We start from the raw sequence: 27,679 nt of genomic DNA on the forward strand, positions 1-27,679 counted from the left end.
CAGACAGGCAAGAACGTGACTGTAGTGTGGGAGACCAAGGTAGGTCGGAGAAACATCAACCGCCTCAGATATGTGGGTGATACTGCTCCAACGGCAGACAGTGAGGAGGAACTAAAGCGCCACTTGATGAGGGTGAAGGAGGACAGTGAAAGAGCCAGCTTAAGACTAAACATTAAAAAAAATAAACTAAGATCATGGCATCTAGCCCCCTTACCGCATGGCAAATAGAAGGGGAAGCTGTGGAAGTAGTGACAGATATCCTCTTCTTGGGCTCTAAAATCACTGTGGATGGTGACGGCAGCCATGAAATCAGAAGACTGCTTCTTGGCAGGAACGCTATGACAAACCTAGACAGTGTGTTGAAAAGCAGAGACATTATTCTGACAACAAAGGTCTGTATAGTCAAGGCTATGGTCTTCCCAGTGGTCATGTACGGTTGTGAGAACTGGAGCATAAAGAAGGCAGAATGCCAAAGAATTCACGCCTTCAGACTGCAGTGCAGGAGAAGACTCCTGAAAGTCCCCTGGATAGCAAGGAGATCAATCCAGCCAATCTTATAGATCAACCCTGAATACTCCCTGGAAGGACTGATGCTGAAGCCCCGATATTTTGGTCATCTGATGTGAACAGATGACTCACTGGAGAAGTCCCTGATGCTGGGAAAGATCGAGGGCAGGAGAAGAGGGAGTCAGAGGAGGAGACAGCTGGACAGCATCACCGACGCAATGAACATGAACCTGGGCAAGCTCCGGGGGACGGTGAGGGCAGGGGGCCTGGTGTGCTGCAGCCCATGGGCTCGCAGAGGTGGACATGAATGAACATCAGGTGCACCTCCACCAGGAGGGGGGTACTGGGTCTCGGGTGGCTGGAGGCTGGGCCTGTGCTGGGTGGACCACGCGAGCCTCCCACCTTCACACGGCTGGCGTTCACACTCCCACCTCACAGACAGGGAAACTGAGGCTCCCTAGCCTGCCCGAGGCAGAGAGCTAAGAGAGGGGCCCACACTCAGACGAAGGTCAGCTTGGGCTGGTCTTGCTTTCTCAGCACTGAGTTGGCAGCCTTTGTGCGCCGAGCCTGTGGCCTGCCTCTCTGGTGGACGGTACACCCGGCCAACGATGCCCAGGTGCAGGGTAAGCAGCAGAAAGGCCCCGCGCCCGGGGCAAACGCCCAGCAGCCCATACCCGGGCAAAGCTGCCCGGATGCGCCAGGCGGCAGCGGCAGGAACTTCAGCTCTGCGGCCTCGAGGATGGACACCCGTCTCTGGGAACAACAGCTCAGAGGTGGAGCAGGGCTCAGAGACTGAGGACCTGGGCTCCTCCCAGCTGCCCCTGCCCCCAGCAAGCCAGCTCTGCCCATTCCTGGAGCCTGGCCAGGCACCTGCTGGCTGGCCTGTGCTTGACCCCATGGCAGTGGCGGGGGGCTCCTAGTTGGTCAGGGGATTCCTGATAGCCGGCCCTCACACCTCTCAGCAGCCCCCCGAGGCTGCCCAGAGCGGAAAGCAGTGGGTTCCTTCTCATCCCTTGTGAATGAACCCAGAGTCCTGCATGAGGAACCCTCCACAGGGAAAGGCCGATGGACACGGTCCATGAAAATCAGGGGGCACAGCAGTGTTACCAACACGATCTTTTTGTGTAAAACTGTAAACACACTTTACAACAGAAGTGCATCATCAGGGTTTTTTTTTCCCCTGGAATCAAAAGTCAACAGTATCTGTGGGGAGAAGACCTAGAGCAGGAGGAGGCCGACCCCAGAGCGGCTAGTCGTGGGGGCTTGAGGAGCCAAGAAGGCCCAGCTGAAGTCCTTCCCGCACCTGAGGCCGTGGCTATCTGCTATAAAGATGGAGAGAGCGCCTAAGAGCGAACCCAGCACTCGGGGCGGAGGGCCGGGAGGATCCCAGCATCGGTAGGGCGTGGTCGCGCCCCGTGAGAACCTGGAGGAAGGAGGGGCCCACGACCTCGACCACGGCCAGGACTCAGGGGAGTTGGGAGCTTGCCCCTTGAAGGGTGGAGCCGCTCACAGAGCCGGCTTTTTCTTCCTGGTGCGGGGAGCCGGCCGCAGCTCCCCCGGCCCATGGGCGAACGGGCAGCAGTCCGCCGGCAGTACGCAGCCGTCGGGGTGATGAGCAAAGAACCAGCAGATGCGGGTTTTGAAGGTGTCGGGGGACGGCCTCCGCTTCGCCTCTGGTTCCTCCTGCTTCCGCGGCCTCTCCTCCCTCCAGTCGCGGATGTGCACGCGCCCGTTCAGAACTGGGGTGGAGCAAAGAGAAGAGACGCGCCCCGTTAGCTGCGGGCCCGTGGGCTCCCTGGGGGATGGGGTGGACGCAGGCGTCCCAGGAGGCGTGGCAGGGGGAGGGAGATCAGCCCCTTACCGCCGAGGCCTGCAGTCTCCCCTAAAGCGGGGCCAGAGGCAGGGGTGAGGGGGAGCGAGGGCGGGGGGTGGGCAGGAGGAGCTGCTGGACGCCATGGCGAGGGGTGAGAAGCCTGAGCCTGAGGCCCTGGTGCTGACGAGGCCAGCGTGACCACGAGGGCTGACCCGCTGGGTGACCAGCAATGGCACCGCTTGAGGGACGGGGCGGCCACGAGCGTGGTCCTGATGCAGGCAGGACGTCGGGACATCTGCCAGGCGGTGCTGGCCCCTGAGGACCCGCGGCCTCATCACAATCAGGAGGCAGAGTGAGACGGGGCAGGGTCCCTTCCAGCAGGTGAAGGCCAGGGGTGGGGCTTACAACCAGAGGAAGTGGGGGCCCCCGGCAGCCGCGGCGGCAGGGGCGGGGGCAGCAGGCTGCGACGCGGTGACGGGCGCCGGGTGGCCGCAGAGCTGGGCGGCTGGAGGAGCCCGGGGAGGGGTGCGCCTGTCAGCTGACCGCCCGCCTAGCGGGCTCCTGAGCTGGTGCCCCTGACTGGCTGAAGCTGCCCCAGGAGCTTCCCCGGCTGTCGCCCTGTCCCGAGAAGCCAACATCCCCATGGAAATGAAGTGAAGCAGCCAAGCCCTGGTGGTTTCCCCTGGAAGCGCTAAAACCACGTGGAGATGCAACCGCTCTGGGAGAAATAAAGGACACTCATTGAATAAATCTGGCTCCCCGACCTCTAAGGAAAACTTCAAAGTGGAAATGAAAGCTTGAATTTCCCCTGCAGATTGCCTCGTGTTATGGCGATGATGGGACTGCCTATCTCTGGAGATTGACGATTTACTAAAACTGTCCCTCGAAGCCAGAGGAAGGAAGCACAGAGGCGCCTGTGTGTGTGGAGGACACAACGAGGGGATTCAGCCTCCGGCGTGGCAGACAAGCACCTCTGAAGGGCCAGGCGGGCCCCGCTCTTGGGAGGCAGACGGAGAGCTTGGCTCCCCGGCCTGAGAGCCAGGCAGGAAACCACGGCCTTCCCGGTGTGCCCACAGCAGCCCCTCCTGGTGCAGCTGGGAATGACACGGCCCGGCCGGAGCAGGGCGCCTAGGGCGCCCCCAAACCCCAACAGTGTGCACCCGAGAGACGGGGGGGGGGGCCCTCACTGCCTGGATGGGGTGCAAACACCCCCAAACCCCAGCAGTGTGCACCCGAGAGGCGGGGGGGTGCCCCTTACTGCTTGGACAGGGTGCAAAACACCCCCAAACCCCAGCAGTGTGCACCCGAGAGACGGGGGGGGCCCTCACTGCCTGGACGGGGTGCAAAATGCCCCCAAACCCCAGCAGTGTGCATCCGAGAGACGGGGGGGTGCCCCTCACTGCCTGGATGGGGTGCAAAACACCCCCAAACCCCAGCAGTGTGCATCTGAGAGACGGGGTCCCCCCCCACTCCCTGGACAGGCTCGAGAGAAATCTGGGGGAAGACAGTGAGGGGTTTGCTGGGACCAGAGCTGGGGAGAGACCCCCGCCGTCCAGAGGGTGGCTGGTCCCTGCCGCTTAGGGCCGGCCAGCTCGAGGCAGGCCCTCCACTGGCCATGTTTCTGAAGCAGTCCCTGCAGGGTCGGGAGAAGGGGCCCAGCCAGGACTTGTAAGGCCGGGAGAGTGGGCGCTCAGGACGAGGGGCGGCCCCGGAGACGGCAGAGGCCAGGGCGCCCAGGGGCCGGGATGGCTGGTGGCCCCTTCGCCCCCAGGACGCGACCGCCTCTGTGACCTCCCGCCCCCTGCCTGGGCGGGTCTGGGCCCCGTGTGTGCGCCCCGCCAGCAGCTCTGGGGCCAGACCAGCAGCCCGTCCCCGGGTGGAAACACGGTCCTGATTTTCAGGGCGTCACAGGCAGGAAACGCGCCCTGCCAACTCACTCTGCACCCACCCTGAGCCCTGAGGACTCACGAACCCACCACTCCGCCCCTCCGCCGTTTCTGACCACAGACGTTGCCTGAACCAAAGTGTCCTGAGGAAGCGGCACAAGAGTCTCCCAGAAACTCTGCGGTGCTTTAGTCCCTCAGTCGTGTCCGACTCTTTGTGACCCCATGGACTGTAGCCCGCCAGGCTCCTCTGTCCATGGGATTCTCCAGGCAAGAATATTGGAGTGGGTTGCTGTTTCCTTCTCCAGCAGATCTTCTGGACCCAGGAATCGAACCGGAGTCTCCTGCATTGCAGGTGGATAATCTTTACCGACTGAGCTATGATGGAAGCCCAAGAACACTGCAGTGGGCAGCCTATCCCTTCTCCAGCAGATCTTCCCAACCCAGGAATCGAACTGGGGTCTCTTGCATGGCATGCAGATTCTTTACCAGCTGAGCTGTCAGGGAAGCCCCAGAAACTCTCTGCGGAGGTAACTTTACTGTGTGCTGGGGTGCGCAGAGCAGCACTGGTTCTGGGGTCTGTCTCACCCGGGGGACCAGCCCCCCCACTTGTCGGACACCCTGGGCTGAGGACTGCTCTCCCCAGCTGGGTCCGCATCCTCAAGGCTGGGCGAGGACTCCAGCCCAGCCCGCGAGAGGCTCAGCGCAGGCAGGACCGAAGGATCCGAGACTGTCTTCACCTCCTCACTCGTGTTAATTGTGACTGGAAAACCAGCCATGTTAGTTTAAAAAAAAAAAAAATCTCCTACCGAGAAAAGCATGAGCTCAGGGCATATTTTTTGCGTGACCAGGAGAAGCATGTTTACTGGGGCTCAACCCCCAGGCCTCTGAATCAGAAGTGTTTCCAAAAATAAATGAACATGCCCCTCAATGCCAACCACACAGAAAGCAATCACGCATACGAGTATTTATGACGGGGGACAAAGGACACTATTTCATGAAATCAAACCAAAAACACGCCTGGAAGAGCAGAGGGCAGAGCAGCGCCCGGCACGGTGAGTTCTCAGCTGCCGAAGCTCCGTGCAGTGGAGCCCAGCCAGCGGGGACGCCTCCCGCGTCTCCACTCACCAGTGGGCTGCCCGCCACAAGCCCTCTGAGCCGCAGCTCCACCGCAGGGCCCCCAACGTCGCAGCAGGAGCGCTTAGTCCAAGTGGAGATGAAAACAGCCCCGGAAGGCCAGCCAGGTCACCCAGAGGCACCACCGGCGTCAACACCCCAGCGCTCCTCCTGGAGGGGCTTACAGGCTGCGGGAGGGGCCGGAGGTCTTGCTCCAACCCTGTGGGACCCACCCGCCCACTCCCACCCTGTGAGACCCCCTTCATGGGAGGGCGACAAAGGCGGGCTGGGAGGGGCACTCGCCCTACCTGGGGCTTGGATGGCTGCCCATGTCCCCACCCGGGATCTGCAGGCCGGAGCTGAGGGGGCAGAGGCCCACCAGCCCCACCCACGCCCACCCCCTGCCCCTTCCCACATGCGGCTCCCCCCGCCCCTTCCCACACCCACCTTCTGCCCCTTCCCACGCGCGGCTCACCCTGCCCCTTCCCACACACCCATCCCCTGCCCCTTCCCACGCGGTGCTCCCCCGACCCTCTGCCCGAGATGCTCCTCCTTGTCCCGTTCACCACGATCGGCTCAGACGCCGCTTCCCAAGCTGAAGCCTCCCTGACAGGCCTCCCTGGGCGGGGATGTCTCCCACAACACAGGGCGGTGCAAGGGGCCGCCCACTGTCTTTAAGGCTGCACACGAAGCATTTAGGGGTGGGGGGTATGCCAGCTAGGGTATGCTTTAAAATACGTCCAGAAAGAAAGAAAGCACACACAACTAACCACGGACGCCCTGGCTGAGGAGTCCGCAGAATCTCCGTCGTGTGGCTGAAGGTGAACAGGCCTCCTCTGAAACCCCGTGCCTGAGTACACATCTGTGACGCTCCCCCCAGCAGACCGCAGGGAGGGCGGGGCTGGCTCCCCACCCTGCAGAGCCTGCAGCCGGCGTGGAGCACGCGGGCCCAGGCCCCCGTCCCCTGCTCGCCTGGAACCCGGACGGCAGTGCAGGGCTGGGGACTTGGGCACGGTGGGTGGGGGGCCCTCTGCTAGGCCCAGGCCTGGCTGGGAGCTCGGGGTGCTTCCAGGCTAGAGGCAGCCAGAGGCCAAAGCAGAGCAGGTGCCCCAGCTCCCCCCCAGGGCTGGCGCCAGGGTGCACGGCGCGCCTCACCTTGGAACACCTGCGGGCTGCTCCTCAGCAGCGTCTGCAGGCCGCCGCACTCCCGCTTCAGCCTCTGCAGCGTCTCCCGGTCCAGCTCCCCGGCCACCTCCGCCAAGGACAGGCTCCCTGTGGGAGACGGGGTTGCCCCCAAACGCGAGAGCTGTAACTGAGCCCACAGCTGCTCCGCGGGCAGAGCTGTCAGAACTCCTCCTGCCAGCCTGTGCGCCCCGAGTCTGACCCAGCAGGACCGCCCGGCCCCCGGGCAGGACCGCCCGGCCCCCGGGCACGGCCAGTCGGCCTGCCGTGGAGCGCGGCTCCGGCACAGGCTGCCGCTCAGGGTGCGGAGGGCAGGTCCATCCGCCAGCGCCCCCCAGGCCCCGCTGAGAGGGTCGGGGGAAATTAAACACAGGCCCAGAAGGCCCTTGCTGCCCCCGGGGCTGCCCCTCAGGGGCTCCCTGATGCAGGCTCACACAGGCGGTCCTGCACACCGCCTCTGGCTGGCCCTTCCGTGTGCGTGTCCCGACCCCACCTCGGGGCAGGCCCACCCCCTTCCACCCCGTGTCCCCTTGGCCAGGCTGCAGACGGCAGACACCAGGCCCTGGGTCAACGAGCCCTGGGGACAGACCTACTCACTGGGCACCCAGGGCTCACACACGGGGTCCTGGGCCCGGGTCACCAGCTCCCATGACTAAGGCGGGGAGCCTGCAGCTACGGGGCTACGGGTGCCCCTGCCGGCACCAGGCAGACTTCTCGCTGCTGGCCAGGCAGCCAGAGCGCCTCAGGGTGGGCCGACCCTCGGAGACCCATGTGGGGAGGGTGGCCGCCTGGCTTGCTGCCATCTCCAGCATGCGGGCAGGCCTGAGACCCCATCCTTGGAGCCACCACCACCCCATACCCCCGCCTGAGCCTGGAAGAGACCCCGTCCCTGCTCACTCAGAGGGCGTCCCACCCAGGCAGAGGCCAGCACCTCCCGGGCGCAATCACATAAAAGGGCCCCCCAGAGCAACGGGCCATCCTGGGAACTAAGGGCCAAAGGCCTTACATTCAGCATGGCCCGCAGGCCTGGAGGCTCTGGGCCCTCCAAGGCCCCACATGGAGCCCACCCTCCGCTTCCTCCCTCTCCAGCCTGGTCCGCCTCAGCAGGGTGCCCTCAGGAAGGGGGTGCTAACCCCCGAACTCCTCAGAGCCCCTGGGCCTCGTCTGTAGTTACATGACGGTCAGCCACCTGAACTGGGCCCCCTAAGAGGCTCTCCCAGCCAGACAGCCACAGGGTCGGGGATCCCTGGAGAGGACAGGCTCGATGGTACTGCCACGACGCACGGACATGGGGGATGGGAGGGTTGTGGGGATGAAGGAAGAAACTCAGTGCAACTCCTCCATGCGGGGGGTCGGGGGAGACCCGCTGTTCACCACCGCTGGTCTGACCCAACCACGGGGCTGGTGGGCAGCACCCCCGACTGACGGCGGGGCCTCAGTCTCCTCCCCGGCAACCTCACAGAGCTCTCCAGGGGCAACAGGCACCTTCCATCAGCCCGTCTGAACACTCCTGATAACCTGATCCCTCGCTCTCTAAGTAAGGAAGTGCTAGTTGCTCAGTCGTGCCCGACCCCTTGCGACCGAACCCGGGTCTCCTGCACTGCAGGCAGATTCTTTACTGACTGAGCTACCAGAGGAGCCCCCTGGCCCTTTTGAGAGTCACAGATTCCAGCCTGCTACTCACCCTATGAGAGCAATCAGATACAAATGTCTCCCTTTCATCATGACTGACTTTTGCGTTTTTGGATTTCAGAGACAAGTCAATTATCAGAGCAAAACATCTCCCAAATCTTCCCGAATATTCCTGGGGTCAGGGCACTTCTCTGACAGCCAGCAACCTGGCTTTCTGTTTGAATCATTTTGGTAGACAGAAAAATGAGGACCTCTGGACCCTGAGACGTCCCCATGACCTCAGCTTCCTCCTCTGAGGTACGAAGTTCTGTGTGTTAATAGGAACTACAAGGAAGAGGGTTTTCGAATGAGCTTGTAAGAAGCTTCCCTGTTTCCTTAAGATGTACTTAATTAAAACTGACCATACAGTTTCAAGGTGACCCAGATGATAAAGAATCTGCCTGCAATGCAGGAGCTGCAGGACACAGGGGTTCAATCCCTGCGCCAGACACAACTGAGCGACTAAGCCACGTACGCATGGTTTCAAACTTGGTCTGCAGAAGAGAACAAGTTAAGAAGCTCCTGCCTGGCACCCAGCAGGAAGCCTGGGCTGGTGCTTACCTCCTCGATTCCAGGCCTGTGCACTCCCGCCTGCAGGACTTCTCCTTCCCAACAGCAAGTGCGCCACTTGCAAAACCACTCGGTCAACAAACTCTCGAGGAAGGGCAGCACAGTTCCTCAGGCGCTCGGCTTTTTCCCTGGGGTGAAATCCAGACAGCCAGAGTCCTTCCGCCAGGGCTCTGGGCCCTTGCTGACCGGCACCAGCCTCCGCGACGTGCCTGGGCCGGGCGTCCAGGGCTCCAGGTCCCTCAGGGCCAGGGGCACTGCCAGGAGCAGCCCGGGGGGGCGGGGGGGCAGGACCCCCGCTGCAGGGGCTCCCGGGGCGGCCCCGCCTACTGTTAATGTAGCGGGTCCTCTCCTCGTCCATGGAAGCCTCTCTGGTGGGCGGGTATGTCCTGGACTTCCCGATGAGACAGACCTGCAGGTGGAGGGCAGGGAAGTGCTGTAACAGGTCCCAGCGGTGCTTCCCCATGGAATCCTTTCGTCCTGGAGAGCAAACTCCTCAAGTCTCAGGGACCTATCTTGACAGGGGTCCTTATTTTATAAATGAATACCAGCATCAGTGACCTCAAAATAAACAACTAAACGCAAAAGCCCACAGAAAAGCTCACCACCCAGACTCCCATGGAGCCCAACAAACACACACAGACCAAGGTCGCCTTTGCTGAGTCGACCAGCCACGCCCCATCTTAAACACTTTGCCCCTCGCCCCACACACAGACCCTGACGGGAACCCCCAGAGCTCGTGAGAGGCAGCCTCGCCGGGGGGCGCAGGGAGCATGTGTGCCCCCAGCAGAGCACCGGGCACCGCGTGGATGGCCTGTTCACGCTGCACGTCCCGCCCCACGCGTCCAGACACGGGCTGCCCTGGAGCGAGAGGCCCGGTCTGCAGATGCCGCCGCGGGGACAGCATCTCTGGACGTCCGCCGCGGGCCTGACCCTGATGGAAGAGCCTCCAGTCATGTCGGAGCCCCCTCACTGCTCTGCAGCCGCGCCACCCGCTAACTGTGCCGCCCTGGGCAGGTGACGACCTCTGTGCGTGGAGTGAGTGCACCGGACACGCGGTCAGTCCTTGATTAACGGCTGCTGAGTGTGGACACCCATGCGTGCATCCAACCCCGAACCACACAATCTATGTAGAAACTGAGGCTCGAAGCAGTTGAGTGAGGGTCTCTGGTCTCCAGCTGGCACTAACAGCAAAGGCAAACACCAAAACAGGATCTCCAGACACACACGACCCAAACTCTGCACACGTGCGTGCCATGTTGCTTCAGTCATGTCCGAGTCTTTTGTGACCCCGTGGACTGTAGCCCACCAGGCTCTACCCGTGGAATTCTCCAGCCAAGAACGCCAGACTGGGTGGCCATTACTGGGTGGCCATTACCGGGTGGCCACTGCCTTCTCCAGGGGATCTTTCCGACCCGGGGATCGAACCTGGGTCTCTCATGTCTCCTGCGTTGCCAGGAGGGTTCTTTTACCTCTGGCGCCACCTGGAAAGCCCAAACTCTAGCCAAATTCAACTCCCACCTCAGAAGGCTGTGACTTGTCAAGAAAGAGGGCATTTGAGAGGATGACATGCAGGCTCTCAGGTGAGTCCTAGAGGACGTCTCTGAAAGGATTCGGAGCCGAGACAGCACGGTGCGCCTGAAGCCGACTGAGGGGCCCAGCACCCCCGGGGCAGCCGCTCGTCCCACCGGGCAGTGCCTGCGCTGGGCCTGAATGCGCTGCCAGCGAGCGCCGGGGCCCAGAGTTAAGCTCCGTCTCTACCGTTTCACTGCTGTCAGGCCGTGAAGCTGAGATCTGGATGACGGGCTTTTGTGTGTGTGTTTTTCTAAAAGCACCGACAGCCTAGAGTCTCATGGAAGAAAGTGATCAGAGGTTACCATAAAACCGATGTCAACACTTGCCCTGACTCCCAGAGGTTCAAGCCCCCTGAGTGGTGAGCAGGTCAGCCCCGACTGTCTGGCAGGGTGACAGGCAGTGCAAGGGTCAATTTCTCCCTGGACAAATTCCTTTCAAGTAAATCTGAATTAATGAGGCTTTTAAAGAGAAAATCTGAAATCATTCTGAAGTTCAGAAGCAATTTTAGCCCATTATTTGGGAGTCTAAGTCCATGGTGTCGCAGAGTTGGACATGATTGAGCAACTGAACTGAACTGAAGTCAGAACTTAAAGCGTTCAGCCTCCGGCAGCACCAAGGCCAGAAACCAAAGCTAAGCTGATGCCGACTCTGGGAGGCGCCCGAGGGCCAGTCGCCGCCTCTGGGGAGGAGACGGGGGTCAGGTGAGGGCTCCTGCAGGGGCCACCGGCCTGGAGACGGGGGTCCTGAGCGCCTGCGCGGGAGGGACCGCAGGCACGGAGTGGGCCCCGGAAACCGCCGGCACTGGGGGCCGCCGGGTCAGAACCACACCTCTGGGGTGACGGGCATCAGCGAATCATCTACGGTTCTGTGACAAGGACGGCCCCGGTGAGCAGCACACACCCGCTTGGTGGAAGGAATCCGAAGGCAGTCCTCCTCCACGTGGAAGCCACAGGCCGAGCCCACCTCCGTGATGAAGTCCAGGTACCCGCGGTACTGCGTCTTGCTGCTCTGCGTCCGCTGGAACTTTCCGACGAAGTCAAAGAAGCAGCAGGGCAGGACGAAGAAGCGGCAGCCATAGGAAGACCTTCAGAGACACAGAAAGTGCAAGTCCTGAAGAGGCTCAGTGAGCAAAAGGCCGCGGAAAGCCGCACGGCAAGGTGTATGGGGCAAAACCAAGTGATGTGCTCCTGGGTAACGATGTTCTTCATGTGAAAAAATGAACTACAGCCTCTTCCCCAGCTTAAATTCTAGACACAAGGTACCACAGTACTTTTTCAAAAAAATATGAGTGTAATTACTTTTATAAAAAATATTTTTTCTACTGCACTTGTGCTCATCAGCTGAACCTAAAACTTCCTGATGCACTTGGAGACTGCAGCTGTGGATACGAAATCTCAGAGTTAGGCACCACAAGATTACGGGTTGCTGCTTGACCCATGTTATTCTTAAAAAGTTCGTATTATGCTTTGTGAAATAAAGTCGGACAGAGAAAGACAAATACTGTGTGCTATCACTTGTATGCTGAATCAAAAAGAAAAGAATGAAAATAACAACAAAAAAAGCAGACTCACAGATACATGGAATGAAGCAGTGGTCACCACTAGGGAGAGAGCAGGGGCTGCTGGGCGGAAAGCAGGGTAGGGGTGGGGGAGAAGAGAGACACAGAGTCCTGTGTGCAAGTTAAACAAGAGACAGGAGGTGCTGAGCGGCACAGCATTTTATGATATTTTATTATATAAAATATTTTATATTTATATACTTTATGTCATATATTTTATGCTAACTACAAACAGGGTACAACCAATGAAAATTTTTAATCACTATGTTGTATACCTGAAACTAACACTGTAAATGAACTGAACCAACAAAGCATCTTTATACTGACAGGCAATCCCTCCTGCTATGAGAAAACGTCCCAGGAAAAACACATTTCAACACTGGATGCAAACACAATAGAATGAATCACAACAAAAATACAATGTGAACGTGTGAACCACTTATGTTACTTTATATTTTTAAATTTAATTCAACATAGACAACATGCCACCATCTCAACAAGGTGAACCAGCCACGTTTAAGTGCTCCACGGCCATGAGCAGCCAGGAGCTATGGGTCTGGACAGCGAGACTGAGGCAGCAGAACATCCCCAGTCACCACGGTGCCAACACGTCCAGCGACTCACCTGGCCGCAATGACTGGTATCCATGGCGTCAGTTCATCGGAATGATTACCAATTAGCCAGTCGACGTCAGGGAAAAGGGTCTTATCATTTGGTGTGATCGCACTTTCCTAAAAGAAAGACGCAGAACAAGACTGAACGTCTAGTCCGTGAAAGCAGAGCAGGGGAGGAGACACAGAGCGCAGCCCCCTGCAGAACCATGGCTGCCCGGGGCAGGTCTCAGCGCCCCGGGGCTGTGGGTCTTCACCTGCAGAAGGTAAGAAGCTGGGCCAGGAGTGAGGAACGCGTGTGCCCAGCCCAGGCCCGCCTGAGGGCATGGGAAATGGCAACTTCGAGCATCATCACCCGAGGAGCGAACAACACCCTTCTGAGTGCTCATCAGCCTCTCATAATTAAAAACACCCTTTTTACGTGAAGGAGATGAGGGACATGTGAACCGCTTTACTTTTGGCAGAAGATGGGAGCAGGCAAGGCTTCCCGAACCTGCCTGCAAACGCAAGAGATGGACGACACGCGGGTTTGATCCCTGGGTCGGAAAGAGCCCCTGGCGGAGGAAACGGCACCCCACTCCAGCATTCTCGCCTGCAGAATCCCAAGGACAGAGCAGTCTGGAGAGCGACAGCCCACAGGGCTGCAAGAGTCGGACACGACTGAAGCAACTCAGCAGGCGTGCACACCTGGGAGCAGGAAACGGCCTAAAGAGTGGGAAGCAGGGAGGTCTGAGGCTGACCCGACGCGCAGCCCGGTGCATTTACACAGCCTGCACAGCCCGTCAGCCCACAGTCTGAACCGCATCGAGGGAAAGAGAAAGCGCAGCAAGAATTTACAGACACGGTGTGCACCGGCCTTTGCTACTAAGATAAGATCTCGTGTGAACACTCGGACAGCAAGCTGTTACCCACGGAGCAGGCATGCCTACCGCTGTGATGATTTCTGTGGTGAAGCTGGGAACAGCTTGTTTTTATGATTGAAGAACTTTCAGTAAACACCTATCCCTTCTGCTAGTTAATTAGCAGGCCTTCATTATTTACTAAAGTCAACAGTCTCAATAGTTAATCTGTCAGCAAGAACTGGAGAGACAAGAGTCTATACAGCCACTCATAATCCTCCTAATTTTAAAACTGAAGAAAACAGCCTCCAAGGCAAGCAAGCAAAGCCCCACCTGTTTCAGAAAAAAACTTTAATTGAAAATTTGAATACAGCAAACTGCAGTAATTCTTTTGATACAGAGTTTTACGAACAAAATTAAGACATTTTGTGATCATCACAGTGTTGTTATCAAAAGCACGTGTTTTTTCCTTAACCATCTCTTGCTTACGATCAAATGAGGCATCGGAGAAAAAGGAGCTGTATCACAGACTTGGCCTCTGAATGTTCAGACCGCACCTGTTCATGGAGATCACTTGTTTACCAGGAAACAGAGAAGCACTGAGCACTTGTGTACACACATACACACACACACACACACACACAGTGAAGTATTAGTGATTAAAAAGACTGAAATAATGCCATTTACAGCAACATGGATGGAACTAGGAACTACCATATTCAGTGAAGCAAGCCAGATAAAAACAAACATCAGGTAGGATCACTTACATGTAGTACCTAAAATACAACGTAAATGAGCTTATTTCCAGAACTGAGACAGACTCACGGACACAGAAAACAAACCCACGGCTACCAAAGGGGAGGGAGGGGAGGGGGGCGTTACGAGTCTGGGATCAGCAGGTACAGACCACCGTGCATACCACAGACGGACAAGGTCCTGCCGCAGAGCACCTACGTTCAATATCCTGTAATAAACCGTAACGGAAAAGGCTGTGCAAAATATACACATGAATAACTGAATCCCTTTGCTGTACTAAAAAGCTAACCCAGCATTACCACTCCCCTGGTGCCTCAGACGGTAAAGAATCCGCCTGCGACGCAGGAGACCCAGTCCAGTCCCTGCGTCGGGAAGATCCCCTGGAGAAGGGCGTGGCTACCCACTCCAGTGTTCTTGCCTGGAGAATTCCATGGACAGAGGAGCCTGGGGGGCTACACTCCACGCGCTGCAAATAGTCGGACATGACTGAGCAACTAACACTTTCACATACTTCAACTTCAAAAAAAAAAGGCCCCCAAAGTCAAGAAAGAAGTAGAATCTTCTACCTGTCCTGCAAGGGGCACAGCATGCCAGCCAGCTTCCATAGAGCCAGGACTTGAACAGAGAGCCTACTCAACTGCTGTCTGAACTTTTCACCTGAAGAAGTCCTCTTGCTTCTTCACCTGGGGCACATGGGATTGTGAAATTAACCACGTTACTCCCTTAGCTTTGATCATCAGCCTCGTATCGCAATTCAGAGCCCAACTGTATTACCTATGTAAGAACACATGGTCCACGTATGTATCTGCAGGGCCACCCTAGCAGGAGTCCATCCCCTAGTACCAGAGTTCTTCAAACCTGAGGCTTTTTAGATGTTCTCATGTGTTGTAATGTATGAACACATCCCTGTTGCTAAGTCATGTCTCATTCTTTGCGACCCCATGGACTGCAGCCTGCCAGATTCCTCTGTCCATGAGATTCTCCAGGCAAGAATCCTAGAGTGGGTTGCCATGCCCTCCTCCAGGGGATCTTCCTGACCTTGGGGTTGAACCTGTGTCTCTTGCAGAGCAGGGAGATTCTTTACCCACTGAGCCATCAGGGAAGCCCTGTTTGACTATATAAGCAAGTGCAAACTCTCATGGCACAAAGCAGAGTATAAATACATAATAAAACATGAGCAAGTAAAGAGGTGTCGGGCATCTGCAATGAACGTCCCTGCCTCCAATTGTTTTAATTTTTGGCAACACTACTCTCAACTTTAAAAAAAAGGTGAAGAGAAAATATAGCCTTGAAAACTTTTTTTTCTATTCACAGATGAAACAATATATTGGAGATTTGTTTCAAACACAGGCTAATGCTGGTGTTCTGGGGGAGGGGATGAGACAGAAGAACAATGCTGAGCTGGCCCCTGAGTTTCTGGGATTTACTACAAGCTCCACTCTACTTCTGCAGGCTCCTGACGTCCTCCACAAAAAGAAATGGTTCTCCTACTTGTCCGTCAGCGTCCTGCCCTCGTTCGGATGAGAGGTGGTGTCCGAGCCACACCCACGCATCTTATCAGCTCAGGGACGAGGGTCTGGAGGCGATGTGGACGGCCGGGGCAGCAGAAGCCCCCACGGCACTCCAGAGCCAAGGACGGAGCCCCAGAGCCACGCACTCCCCTGCAGACCTGGGTCTGGATGAGAGCCCAAGGCTGGGAAGCACTGCAGCCCAGACCTGCCGGGCGGGTGCTGTGGGGGAGCTGCCCGCCTGCGTGCCCCCAAGACCCCTCCCTCTCTGACAGCGTGGAGCTGCTCCGGACCTCAGCGGGGCTGACGGCAGCCCTGTGGCCCAAGTGAGATCCAGCCGCCAGGGAGCCGGAAGCCACCATGCCATCTCCACGAGACATCCGCACGCCCACAGCCCAGCTCTGCCCACGCCCCGTGCTCCCCTTCCTCGGACTCACCGCCAACTCGGTCCCTGGCTGGAGGCCTCTCCTGCCACCCTGCCCCCAGCCCCGACCCGGTCCCCGCAGGGAGGGCACCCACTGCCAAAGGAATGTTTCAACTGCAGCCTGCGGCAGGCTCCAGAGGGGATGCCCCCAAAGCACCCCTGGGGTGCAGACCCGGGGTCAAGACAGCACCTCCGCTCCGGAGGTCAGCGTCCTCCCTTCAGCATAACCGGAGGCGGGGAAAGTCTAAGGGGGCGTCCTCCCTTCAGCATAATGGGAGGCAGGGAAGGTGTAAGGGGGCGTCCTCAGTTCAAGCCTCAGAGCAGGGAGCCGAGCGTGGACTGCTGCGGTCACCGGCACCTCTGACAGGCCCCCCCCCCCCCCAGACTCTGTCCTGGAAACAGCTGCACTGGGGACACTCTGCTGAGGTCAGGGGAGGGACAGAGCCAGTACCTCCAGGCGGGTCTGGGGTCCGTACATGTCCCAGATTTTTCTTCTCCGCACGTCTATGCCTCGGCCTGGATGCTGAAACGATGAATTTCAGGAACCGAAGGTTAACGTGGCTATGTCATCATAAACGAGCAAGAACGAATCAGATACTGCAGGGAGCACTGTCTGGGAAGCGCAGGGACCCTGGGCAGCTGAGAACAGATGCTCTTGGCCTGGGGCCCACACACAACGTGGGCTGCGGCGCCTTCATGGGGCGAGGCCTGGAGACGCTGCCAGGCTCACACAAGGCCCCGGGGGACACCCCTCCCTTAAAGGGGGCCGCCTCTGCGCTCAGCAAGCTCAGCTCCGGGCCCGCCTGCTCGTCCAGCCCAGACGAGCCCTGCTCCGGGGTTCTGAGCACCCAGCGCACCCTGACCACCCGCAGCTCTCCCTGGGCCCCACCCCCGGCTCCCAGTCACTGTGCAACGTGCTAACACCCGCAGACAAGCTGCCCCAGGGCCCGCACACTCTATCAAGCACCCCAGAAGGCAGCCCAACAACCTCACCCCAAAGCCCCGCAGGGAGGACACGCGCTCGTCCGCAAGGCAGGGCGGTGTAGCCCTGGAGGGCGGGGGCACTGCTACCCGCATGCCCGGAACCGCTCCCGGCTCTCACGGCCTCCGCTCCACAGCCAAGAAAACGGTGGCAGATCTGAGCGTCACAGTCTCACACTTGTGCTCAGCATGTGGGCGCCAGCCAGGCCTCCGAGCTAGACTCCAAGCTCCTAGAAGCTTCCCTCATTCCTTTCCCCTCCCCGCGCCTTGAAATGGTGGGTTTTCCAAACAAAGTACCAACAAGAACACCCAGGCTGCTGAAAGGGTGTCATTCGCAGGCCGTCTGTCCCCGAGGACCCTCTTCTCGTCCAGCGAGGCGGCTGCCTCACCTTCCTGGGGACAGGCTGCCTGCTCGATGGTGTCACCACCAGCCATGCACCAACAGCCCGGCCGCCTCCGAACCCAGGTCGCACCAGCAGAGAAAGGCCTTATACTGGATGTGAAGACACCCTAGAAAGGTCTAGAAACTGCCCCCAGCACGCTTTACCCCCTCGTTGCTCAGGATGTGGACCAGGAGGCCATTCCCACAGCCGAGGTCCACGAAGGACTGCCGGGTGGTCTCTCCCCGTTCGGCTCTCTCTTCCTCCCAGAGGATCTAAAGTCAACAGGAAAAACAAGGTCAGTCGGTGATGCACTCTGCCCTGGAGTATTCAGACGCAATGCCACGTGGGGCTGCAGTTCTCTCCCAGGAGAGGCGGATAGGCCTCTGGGGCCCGGGGCCTCCACACAGACGATGCCCAGGTGAGCAGAGGGAGGCGGGGACGGCTCCCTGCTCACACCCGAGGCAGCGCAGGTACCAGACCTCCTCCTTTCCCACCCAGAGCCCATGCTCACATGCTCAGCTCTGGGCAGGAGTTCTACAGATCACTGTTAGTTCCTCCCGGCCTTCTCCAAGTTCTTCAGGTTTTGTATACTTTGAGAGGCCTGATTACTTCTATGACTGAGAGAATTACAGTTGAAAGGAATCATAGCTTATCTCCTCTAGACACTTCACAGATAAGGAAACCTAGACTCTAAAGCTAAAGGGTGTGCCCAAGTCCAGGCAGTCAGCAAGCTGGCCAGGAAGGCCCCAAACCTGAATCACCAAATGTGAGGGCGGGAGGCAGGTGCTCAACCTGGCCTTGGGGGCCCCTAGGGGCTCCCCAGCACCAGCCGACGTCTCAGTGTTGAGTAGTAATTTGGAAAAAATCGAATTCCTGTTGGTTCACCAGCCAAACTTGTTCTACATTCACACAAAAGCACCATGGAAAACTTAAAAAAAAAAAAAATTACACGTGTAACCAACCCTGAAAAGTGAAAGTCACTCAGTCATGTTCAACCCTTTGTGACCCCATGGACTATACAGTCCATGGAATTGCCCAGGACAGAATACTGGAGTGGGTAGCCTTCGCTTCTCCAGGGGTTCTTCCCAACCCAGGATCAAACCCAGGTCTCATGCATTGCAGGTGGATTCTTTAACAGCTGAGCCACCAGGGAAACCCAAGAATACTGGAGTGGGTAGTCTTTCCCTTCTCCAGAGTATCATCCTGACCCAGGGATCGAACCAGGGTGTTCTGCATTGCAGGTGGATTCTTTACCAACCGAACTATCAGGGAAGCCCAGCCCTGACAAACAGAACTACAGAAACCTTGAGCTGCTGCAGGCAGCCTTCCACCCTCCAGCCGCTCAGGGCACACACTGTCTTACCAGCAGGTAGGCGGCAATGGCCACATCTTCATATACAAACTTCTCAGGGTCAGTGACTTCAGGCCACACCTACAAAATTATCGAGAATATTTGTAAATTTTCACTGTACCTGCATGTAATGGGACACATGGAGAGTAATGGGGTCCAAAGCAAGATTTCAGAATAAAGACACTTAGATGAGGCCACTGGACACTAGAGGAAAAGGCTCAGCTATGCTACGTGCACGTCCCCCCCCGCCCCCCGCCCAAGACTGAGTCTGATGAACAAGGAATCGAGCAGTCGGGGTGTCAAGGAAACCAAGGGGCAGGGGTCATGGGGTCAGGGGTCAGTGCTCCACCCGGTGGTCTGTTGGTGTCTTGCTCTCATTCACCAGGAGTGTCAGTCAGCTGTTTCATCCCCATATCTCGCTATTTGTAAAGATTACGATTTAACGACCAAGCAGGATGACCGTCAGGTCCCTTGAACCTAGAAAACGCTGGCTGTGCAAGTGTGAGGCCTCACTGTTTATACCAGTAATGTGCACAACAGGTGTCTTGCAGATGAGAAAAAACCAACGGCCAATGTTAAAAGTTCAGATTCCTGTTTCCAGTCTAGGGTAGGCAGTTCACATGAACCATCTCACCAAGGACAATTTCAAAAGCTGAAGAAGAAAGGAGTGCTTCCATGAAGCTTCTGAATAGTAGGATAGAAGGACCACTAGGCCAGGAGCTGGGAAGGAAGGTGGGGCGCAGTGACGTCAGCCACCCCGGGACCAACGCGTGGTCTCCGAGGAATGAGCAGGTACTGTTCAGGCCTGAGACTTGGAGATGCTTTGTTACGCAGCAACAGCAGATTAAACAAAACAAAACAAAACGCTGCAGTGATAAACCGTGGTCACTTCCAGAGAAGGCAGGGAGACACACCAGGAAGAAGACAAGGGAGGGTCAGCTCCGTCAGCGCAGGCGCCTCGGTTCCAGACGCCCAGCAACTCGAACGCTGCAGGAAGGTGCTCTGGGCGTGTGTGTTCGGTCGTGCCCAACGCTGCGACCCCACGGACTGCAGCCCGCCAGGCGCCTCTGTCCATGGAACTCTCCAGGCCAGAGAACTAGAGTGGGTTGCCATTTCCTACTCCAGGGGAAGTAAGGTGAGCCAAACAGACTTTTTGGTTTCCAAGTGCATATGAAAGTTACCTTTAAACTCTACTGTAGCTTACTGAGAGTGTGGGCTGGAAGAAGCACAAGCTGGAATCAAGATTGCCGACAGAAATGACAATAACCTCAGATATGCAGACACGATGACACCACCCTTATGGCAGAAAGTGAAGAACTAAAGAGCCTCTTGATGAAAGTTAAACAGGAGAGTGAAAAAGTTGGCTTAAAGCTCAACATTCAGGAAACTAAGATCATGGCATCCAGTCTGATCACTTCATGGCAAATGAATGGGGAAACAGTGGAAACAGTGACAGACTTTATTTTTGGGGGCTCCAAAATCACTGCAGATGGTGACTGCAGTCATGAAATTAAACAACGCTTACTCCTTGGAAGGAAAGTTATGACCAACCTAGACAGCATATTAAAAAGCAGAGACATTACTTTGTCAACAAAGGTCCGTCTAGTCAAGGCTATGGTTTTTCCAGTGGTCATGTATGGATGTCAGGGTTGGAGTATAAAGAAAGCTGAGTGCAGAACAATTGATGCTTTTCAACTGTGGTGCTGAAGAAGACTCTTGAGAGTCCCTTGGACTGCAAGGAGATCCAACCAGTCTATCCTAAAGGCGATCAGTCCTGGGTGTTCACTGGAAGGACTGATGTTAAAGCTGAAACTCCAATACTTTGGCCACCTGATGTGAAGAGGTGACTCATTTGAAAAGATCCTGATGCTGGGAAAGATTGAGGGCAGGAGGAATAGGGGACAACAGAGGATGAGATGGTTGGATGGTATCATCAACTCAATGGACATGGGTTTGGGTGGACTCCGGGAATTGGTGACGGACAAGGAGGCCTGGCGTGCTGCGGTTCATGGGGTCGCAAAGAGTTGGACAGGACCGAATGACTGACCTGAACTGAAAATCATTATGCAAAAAAAAAAAAAAAAAAAAGGAGGTACTTTAATTTAAAAATACTTTACTGTTGGGGTTTGTTGGCAGTCCAGTGGTTGGGACCCCATGCTTTCACTGCTGAGGACACAGGTTCAATCCCTGGTTGGGGAACTAAGATCCCACAAGCAGCATGGTGCAGCAAAAAAAAAACTTTATTCCTAAAAAATGCCAACCCTCATCTAAGTCTTCAATGAACTGTAGTACTAACTTCAAAAGGTCACCATGATCACAGGTCATCACGGCAAATATATCATAGTGAACAAGTTAGAAATACTGGGCAAATTACCAAAAACAGATCCAGACATACGAACTGAGCCAATGCTTTTGGAAACCAGTGCCAACAGACCTTCTTCACAAGGGGCTGTCACGAATCTTCAATTTGTGAAAAATACAATATCTGCAAAGCACAGCGTGCCGAGATATGCTTGTAATGCTTTCTTTCTTAAGCTGGGTGTGAATACACAGATGTTTACTGTTATCTCTCCCCACTCCCCACATTTTAGATACAAAGTTAAGGACATTTTAGAAAATTGATCTCTTTTTTGGAAGTATATGCTTTTGTACTTTAACTTTTCATATGTTTTCTCCAGATGAGTTTTTGGTTATACTCAAGAATTATGGCAATTTAGTAATTAATTTAATATTCAATTATTTTTAGCTAAAAATACTTCCTTTTTATTCTCTTGGGAAAAAAAATTAGTAACGTGCCAAAAAAAAAATCTTTTTCCATAACATAATTGCCAATGTTTTTATGGTTTACAACCCTAAATATGTCAAAGTACGGGCTGTAATGGGGGCCACAGGTGGGTCTATTTTGACTTAATATCTGTGTCTCTATGAAACTAAAAGGCACACAGGAAAAACGATATAGGCTGGAGTAGTCTGGCACATCACCTCTTTTAAATGGGGGTGGGGGGTCCCAGACGTCTTTCCCCAGAATTACCTTGACCATGTCCTTGTACTTCTCTTTAAGTGCCTGGTAAGCCTTACTGTACTTCATGATGGAGATGAGGGACAGGGTGCTTTTGAACCCACTCTGCCTGCTCTCCACACACCACCTGGCCAACTTGGCCAGCAACTCTTCTCCAAGCCAGGTGGGTTTGGGATACACAGTGCCATCTGAATGCCATCGTTCTGGACAGAAAATTAAAACAGATATGAACCTTTGAAAATAAGAGAAATATGAATAAGCAGAGCTGGTTTCAAGTCTTATTTTTAAACTCTACATTTATTTACCAAAAGAAGAGAGAAGTTAAGGGAACTATCTATGATTTCCAAATATTGTACCCAACACACAAAACAATCTGCAACTAGTTACAGAATTTCATCCTGTAGAGAAAAACACATTTAAAGAGCAAAAAGAATTCCTCCTCCCTTGCAAATGTTGTTAAACATGCATTTACACATCTTAACAAAGCCCAGTAGGAGGGACAAACAACAGGGTTCCTCTCACATCCCGCTCACATGGTAACCAGCCAGATTCTAAAGCATCCACTGTTTCTTTAATTTTTCCAGGTTTTATACATTTCACATGTGCCTCCCAGATACACAGCGCTGGTTCACCACGTATTCCCTGGCCAGAGAGGTGATGCTCAGTCAGCAAACTGAGGACACACAGGCAGTCGCTGGGCCCCCAGTCCATGCTGACCACCGTGCGTCCTCTGCCAGCGGAGTGCAGGGCGGCCACCGCCCCGGTCTGTCCAGCTCGCTGCGTGACCCGGCCCCCGCAGCACCTGGTCACGGCAGATGCTCGCTCCCGAGGACCCAGGTCAGGGCAACATACTCTCTAGGGCTGCAATCCAGGCAGCGCAATGCAGGGAAGTGTCAAGTTTGTCGGGCTACAGAAAAGGAGGTGGCGTTCAACGGGGGCCCCTAAGAAGCACAGCACAGGCAGCTGGGTGGGGCGGGGCACGGGGTAGGCCGGCGGGAGGGGAGGGCCGGCAAGGAGTCCCCGGCTGGGGAGAGCTGTGCTGTCAAGGGGTCCCGTCTGGTGAACTGTACTGTCAGGTTTTTGCCACCAGCACGTCAGAGGACACAGGTCGCTCTCATAAGAAACAGGAGTCTCCACCGAGAGCTGCAACCAGGTGCCTGTCACCAGGTGGGCGACAGGCAGGGAGGGGAGGGGCGGGGCTCCGGGAAGCACTGGCTGCTCGCCTCTCCTTCCCTGCCCTTCGACAGCGATCCTGCTGGACTCACGCAGGCCCTTCCCCTGCTCTTCCTGGCCCCCACACTACCCCTCCCCTGCTCAGGCCTCGGGGTCCTCCCCCGCCCACGCTGGTACAATGGGCGCAGCCCTGCCCTGGTCAACGAGGGGACTCCTCTAGCCCTGCGCGTGGTAGCACCGGCCTTAGAGCATTCACCTGCCTTCTCTCTGAGCCATGCTGACTCCGGGTACCCAGTGCGACCACATGGTGGGGAGGCCACAGATCCTGCTGAAACGAGGTGCTGACCAGGAGCACCACAAAAGTCCACTGACTCGTGCTCCAGCCCCAGTGAGACCCGTGCTCAGCGGGGCAACAGCAGGAGACATCACCCAGTCAGGATGCGGAGCGGCCCGCAGAGCGCTCAGAGCTGGTGGAGGACGGGGGCGGGTTTCACCACGTCAACCACGCTGAGCGCCTGCCACGGCCAGGCCCCGGGCCGGGCTTCCCCACCAGAGCTGGCGGACAGCGGGCTCCAGGGCTCACCCCCAAGCTCCCGCATCAGCACTCGCTGGGCAGCCCCCAGGGGCACACACGGCTTTCCCCGCGTGTCTGCCCACACTCCCCAGCAGACAGGTAGGGGCCCTCGAGGGAGGCTCCCCACCAGGGCAGACCCTGGCCATCCCACCCACTGTCTGACGTCTGACAGGGCCCTGAGAAGCCTGGCCCAGCCCCCACCTCAGGGACTCAAAAGGATTAAACCTGTTTCAGCGGTGAGAAGAGCAAGGGGCAGAGGCAACACTCCCAAGGTTGCACTGCTGGCAGGACCCACTTGATGAGGCTGCCAACCCAAGCTCTCCCACTGTGCCCCTGGCTCTCTGTGAAACCACGCGCACAGCTCACGGCGGTCAAACAGACACAACCCAAGGGCTGTCAGGGAAAAAGAGACCCATACAGATCTCCAGGAAAAGAGCAGAAGAGTAACGCGTGATCTCCCTCTCCTCTGACTTTTCCATTTAAAAAGTACCAAATGGAAGTAAACCAAATTTCACACTTCCCGGACAGGGCCAAACACCATGTGGATTTAAGGGAACAGATTAAACTGGTACATTTAGAATAAAACATCACTGAATACACACTACATCTAAGACCACGTGAGCCTCAGCAGGAAATACAAAAGGAGGCTTCCGCCTACCCCTGTTACCAAGGTGTAAGAAATTACAAAACAACAGAAGGACTGTGTTTATTTGAATTCGGTACTAAAACCAGGTGAACCATCAAGGCTACATGGATAGCAGGGGCCAAAGACTCCAGCCAGGCTGTGACCATCCAGGTGCCAAAAGGAACAAGGATGTATCAGGCTAAAACATCGACCAGAAAGCACAGCCCACAAACCTGATCTGCCTGAGGGCGAGTCCCTGTAGCTCCCTGGGGACCCAGAATCTTACAGCTGCCCAAAGAAATCACTGCTTGAAACCAGAGATCATGAGAAAGAGGAATCAGTTATCCAGTACTTACCATTCTCCTTCGCTGTGACTGAGCTGGATTTGATACACGTTGCTCATCTTAACCTTTAAATTCCCTTCATCATCCTCTTCCAAAGGTAAAAAAGTTACAGCTCCATTGAGGACATCTGGGGAGACAGAAGATAGGGATGATCAATTAAAACTGCTCAGATCAGAGGCTAATTGGAAGTGGTCTTAAACACACAGCACTGACCACAGTGACTGTCCTGGTCACAGCTGTATCTCCAAGCCTAGCCCGCCCCGCTCTTCACTGAGACCCATGTGCGCACACAGACATCCACGTCTGAAGGTCTTGTAAGCATGGATGCGCTCATCCCCGCAGGCCGAGAGAGCTCAGTTCAGTCTCTCAGTTGTGTCCGACTCTGCAACCCCATGGACTGCAGCACGCCAGGCCTCCCTGTCCATCACCAACTCCCAGAGTTTACTCAAACTCATGCCCATTGTGTTGATCATGCCATCCAACCATCTCATCCTCTGTTATTCCCTTCTCCTCCCGCCTTCAATTTTTCTGAGCACCAGGGTCTTTTCAAATAAGTCAGTTCTTCACGTCAGTTGGCCCAAGTATTGGAGTTTCAGCTTCAACATCAGTCCTTCCAATGAATACCCAGGACTGATCTCCTTTAGGATGGACTGGTTGCATCTCCTTGCTGTCCAAGGGACTCTCAAGAGTCTTCTCCAACACCACAGTTCAAAACCAGAACTGTAAGAGGTGTTGAAAGCCAAGGGCTCCTAGACTAGTTCAGCCATCAAGATCAGGTCTCTCCTCCAGGAGGAGGAAACCCCTGGGAAGAGGCACAGAGGCCAGCAGTACTGGGGGGCGGGGGTGGAGGTACATACCCACCAGCGACTCAGCATCACTGCTTCCGCACAGAGCCGCTTCCAGAGCAGCCCACACCCTAACACCCAGAACCTGTGACCTCACGGTGTTACACAGTAAAAAGGGACTCTACACATGTGACAGGGTTACAGTACAGGCCTTAGGAGAGAAAGAGGGTACCCTGGATGATGCGGGGATGGGGGGTGCCAGTCTATCCACGAGGGCACCAGAAGGCTGAGCCGTGTGTCCAGCTAGAGGCAGAAGAGATGCGGCAGCAGGAGAGGTCAACGAGGCTCCAGGCGCAAGAAGGATCCAGCACAGCTGCCGGCTCTGACGTGCTGGGAGGCCGTTTTCCTCACCCCTTTACCTACTGAAGTCCTCCCAACTACTCATCGTCCTGCCCTCCCTCACCTTCTCCCCCAGGCCTTCCAGACCACACTCCAGTCAACAACCCCATCCTCTGTATTAAGGATCCACATTTCTACACTTCCCCTCCATAAACAATCTACAGCCTCCTGAAGGCATCATGAATTTGAGCAAACTCCGGGAGATGGTGGAGGACAGAGGAGACTGGCGTGCCGCAGTCCATGGGGTGACAAAGAATCAGACAAAATTTGGTCACTGAACAAGGCCATCAGGAGGAAAGAGGCAGGCCAGGCGCCTTAAGTTCTTTGCACTTACTGCCCGCTTTTTAACCTAACTGTATCCCCTGCCAAAGACGCCCTCCTGGACCAAACTCTAGGCAAGCTCCTCTGGGCCCTGTCTCTGTTAGGGTTCAGCCGTGGCCCATTAAGACTGGAACAAACACTGTCACTGTTCCCAAGAACTCAAGACCACATTCCGAGCAGGACTCTGGGCCCCCCTGAAGTGCCCACTTGGGAAAACTCAAGGCTACATTAGAACAGACTGTTCCAGCCCATACCTGAAGATGGGGTTGCTATGACCCCAGCTTCTATCGGAGAGGAGGACCTAACTTCCGAAGGCACCAGTTAGCAAACCCCGGCTGGGCTCTGCACGACCTATCACCCCAGCTTTCCTGCTTTTTGTTACTCTTTCACCTCCCTCACAACACTGCCGCGGTCTCTTCTTTCACTCTCCCTGTAAAACACCCAGTCTCTTCTGGCACAAAGCAGAGTAGTTACCGCTCAAGACGGTGTCCGACTCTTTGAGATCCCCATGGACTGTATAGCCCGCCAGGCTCCTCTGTCCACGGGGATTCCCAGGCAAGGATCCTGGAAAAGGGGTTGCCATTTCCCACTCCAGCGCCGTGAAAGGCTATCACCAATTAAAACCCATCCCTGCCACTGTAACTGGTGCGTGGCTCTGTGGGGAATCTCTTGACAAACTGCCACTATCAGAAACACACTCTTTATACCTTGCACGACCATTTCTCTCCTCGGACCACGAAGCGGGCAATGCGGGTTCGTTTTGGGGATGACGGTTCTGAGCACCAAGTCGAGCTCGCGCCGACCCTCTGGAGGCGATCCTGCCCCGGGGCGGGTGAGGAAGGCTAGCGCCTCTCGATTGTCGCCGGCGAGGCTCCGAGCGAAGGCGTCCCACAGAGAACCCAGGTCGGCGGCGGGGAGGTCGCCCTCCCGGGCTGCAGCCTTGCCGGGTTGCCCAGGGGTCCCTGAGAGCTGAGGCGTGGCGGCGGCGGCTACTTCCCCGGGCTTCTCCTCTGGCTGGCGCCGGCCCTGGGCCTCCTGGCAGCCCTGCTCGGGGCCCGCGCTCGGTCCAGGGCCCGGGCCCCAGTCGAAGGAACGCCGGGTGGGTCCCGGCCCCGAGTCGGGCCCACATCCTCCCGCCTCCGCAAGACTCTCCGACTCTGGGCCTGTACTGGGTCTGGGGTGGGTGTGCCCGGTCTGGGGCAAGGAGACGCTCCGCCGGGCCTCCAGACGGACGCCACACAGCCGCTTGTTGGCCACCTGCGGCTTCTCCACCCACACGGCTACCGCCGCCCAGAAGCCGCCCGGGAGCATCCGCGAACCCGGGTCGCTCACCACAGCTCTGCCCACCTCAGCCATGACTAGCCCTAGGCCCCCGGCTCAAGGGGCGCGCGGCGATGACGCTCGCGGCCTGGCGCGGACCGTTTGCGTCACGGGGCGGGACGCTGGAACCGGAAGTGAAAGGGAAGATGGCGGACCTATCGCTTCCCTTGTTTTGAGTTCTTTGGCGCGTGGTTCCGGTGGAGACTTCTGAGCTGAGGAGTATAACGTTTGCTCAAAGGTCCTCCTAGTCAAAGCTGTGGTTTTCCCAGTAGCCATGTAGGGATGTGAGAGTCGGACCATAAAGAAAGCTGAGTGGCAAAGAATTAGTGCTTTTGAACTGTGGTGTTGGAGGACACTCTTGAGAGTCCCTTGGACTGCAAGGAGATCCAACCAG

The 27,679-nt window shown here is 56.5% G+C and overlaps 1 protein-coding gene across 2 annotated transcripts; it reads right to left on the bottom strand.

Moving 5' to 3' along the window:
• Positions 1 to 1,621: 1,621 nt before the first annotated feature.
• TRMT44 (tRNA methyltransferase 44 homolog) lies at positions 1,622 to 27,342 on the bottom strand. Of its 2 annotated transcripts, none has more exons than XM_065914506.1 (11): positions 26,673 to 27,342; positions 24,473 to 24,587; positions 21,757 to 21,976; positions 18,738 to 18,806; positions 17,539 to 17,646; positions 16,462 to 16,533; positions 12,497 to 12,603; positions 11,215 to 11,398; positions 8,734 to 9,151; positions 6,475 to 6,591; positions 1,622 to 2,246 (listed from the first exon to the last, which is right to left on the bottom strand). In XM_065914506.1, exons 1-11 carry the CDS (start codon positions 27,319 to 27,321, stop codon positions 2,014 to 2,016), a joined length of 2,292 nt encoding a protein of 763 aa, XP_065770578.1. In that variant the 5' UTR covers positions 27,322 to 27,342; the 3' UTR covers positions 1,622 to 2,013. The 2 variants fall into 2 exon arrangements, with proteins under 2 accessions (XP_065770578.1, XP_065770577.1); XM_065914505.1 differs by having other exon boundaries at positions 11,143 to 11,398.
• Between the last annotated feature and the right edge of the window lie 337 nt (positions 27,343 to 27,679).

This window comes from Muntiacus reevesi, chromosome 22 (genome assembly GCF_963930625.1).
Source record: "Muntiacus reevesi chromosome 22, mMunRee1.1, whole genome shotgun sequence".
Taxonomy (NCBI): Eukaryota; Metazoa; Chordata; class Mammalia; order Artiodactyla; family Cervidae; genus Muntiacus; species Muntiacus reevesi.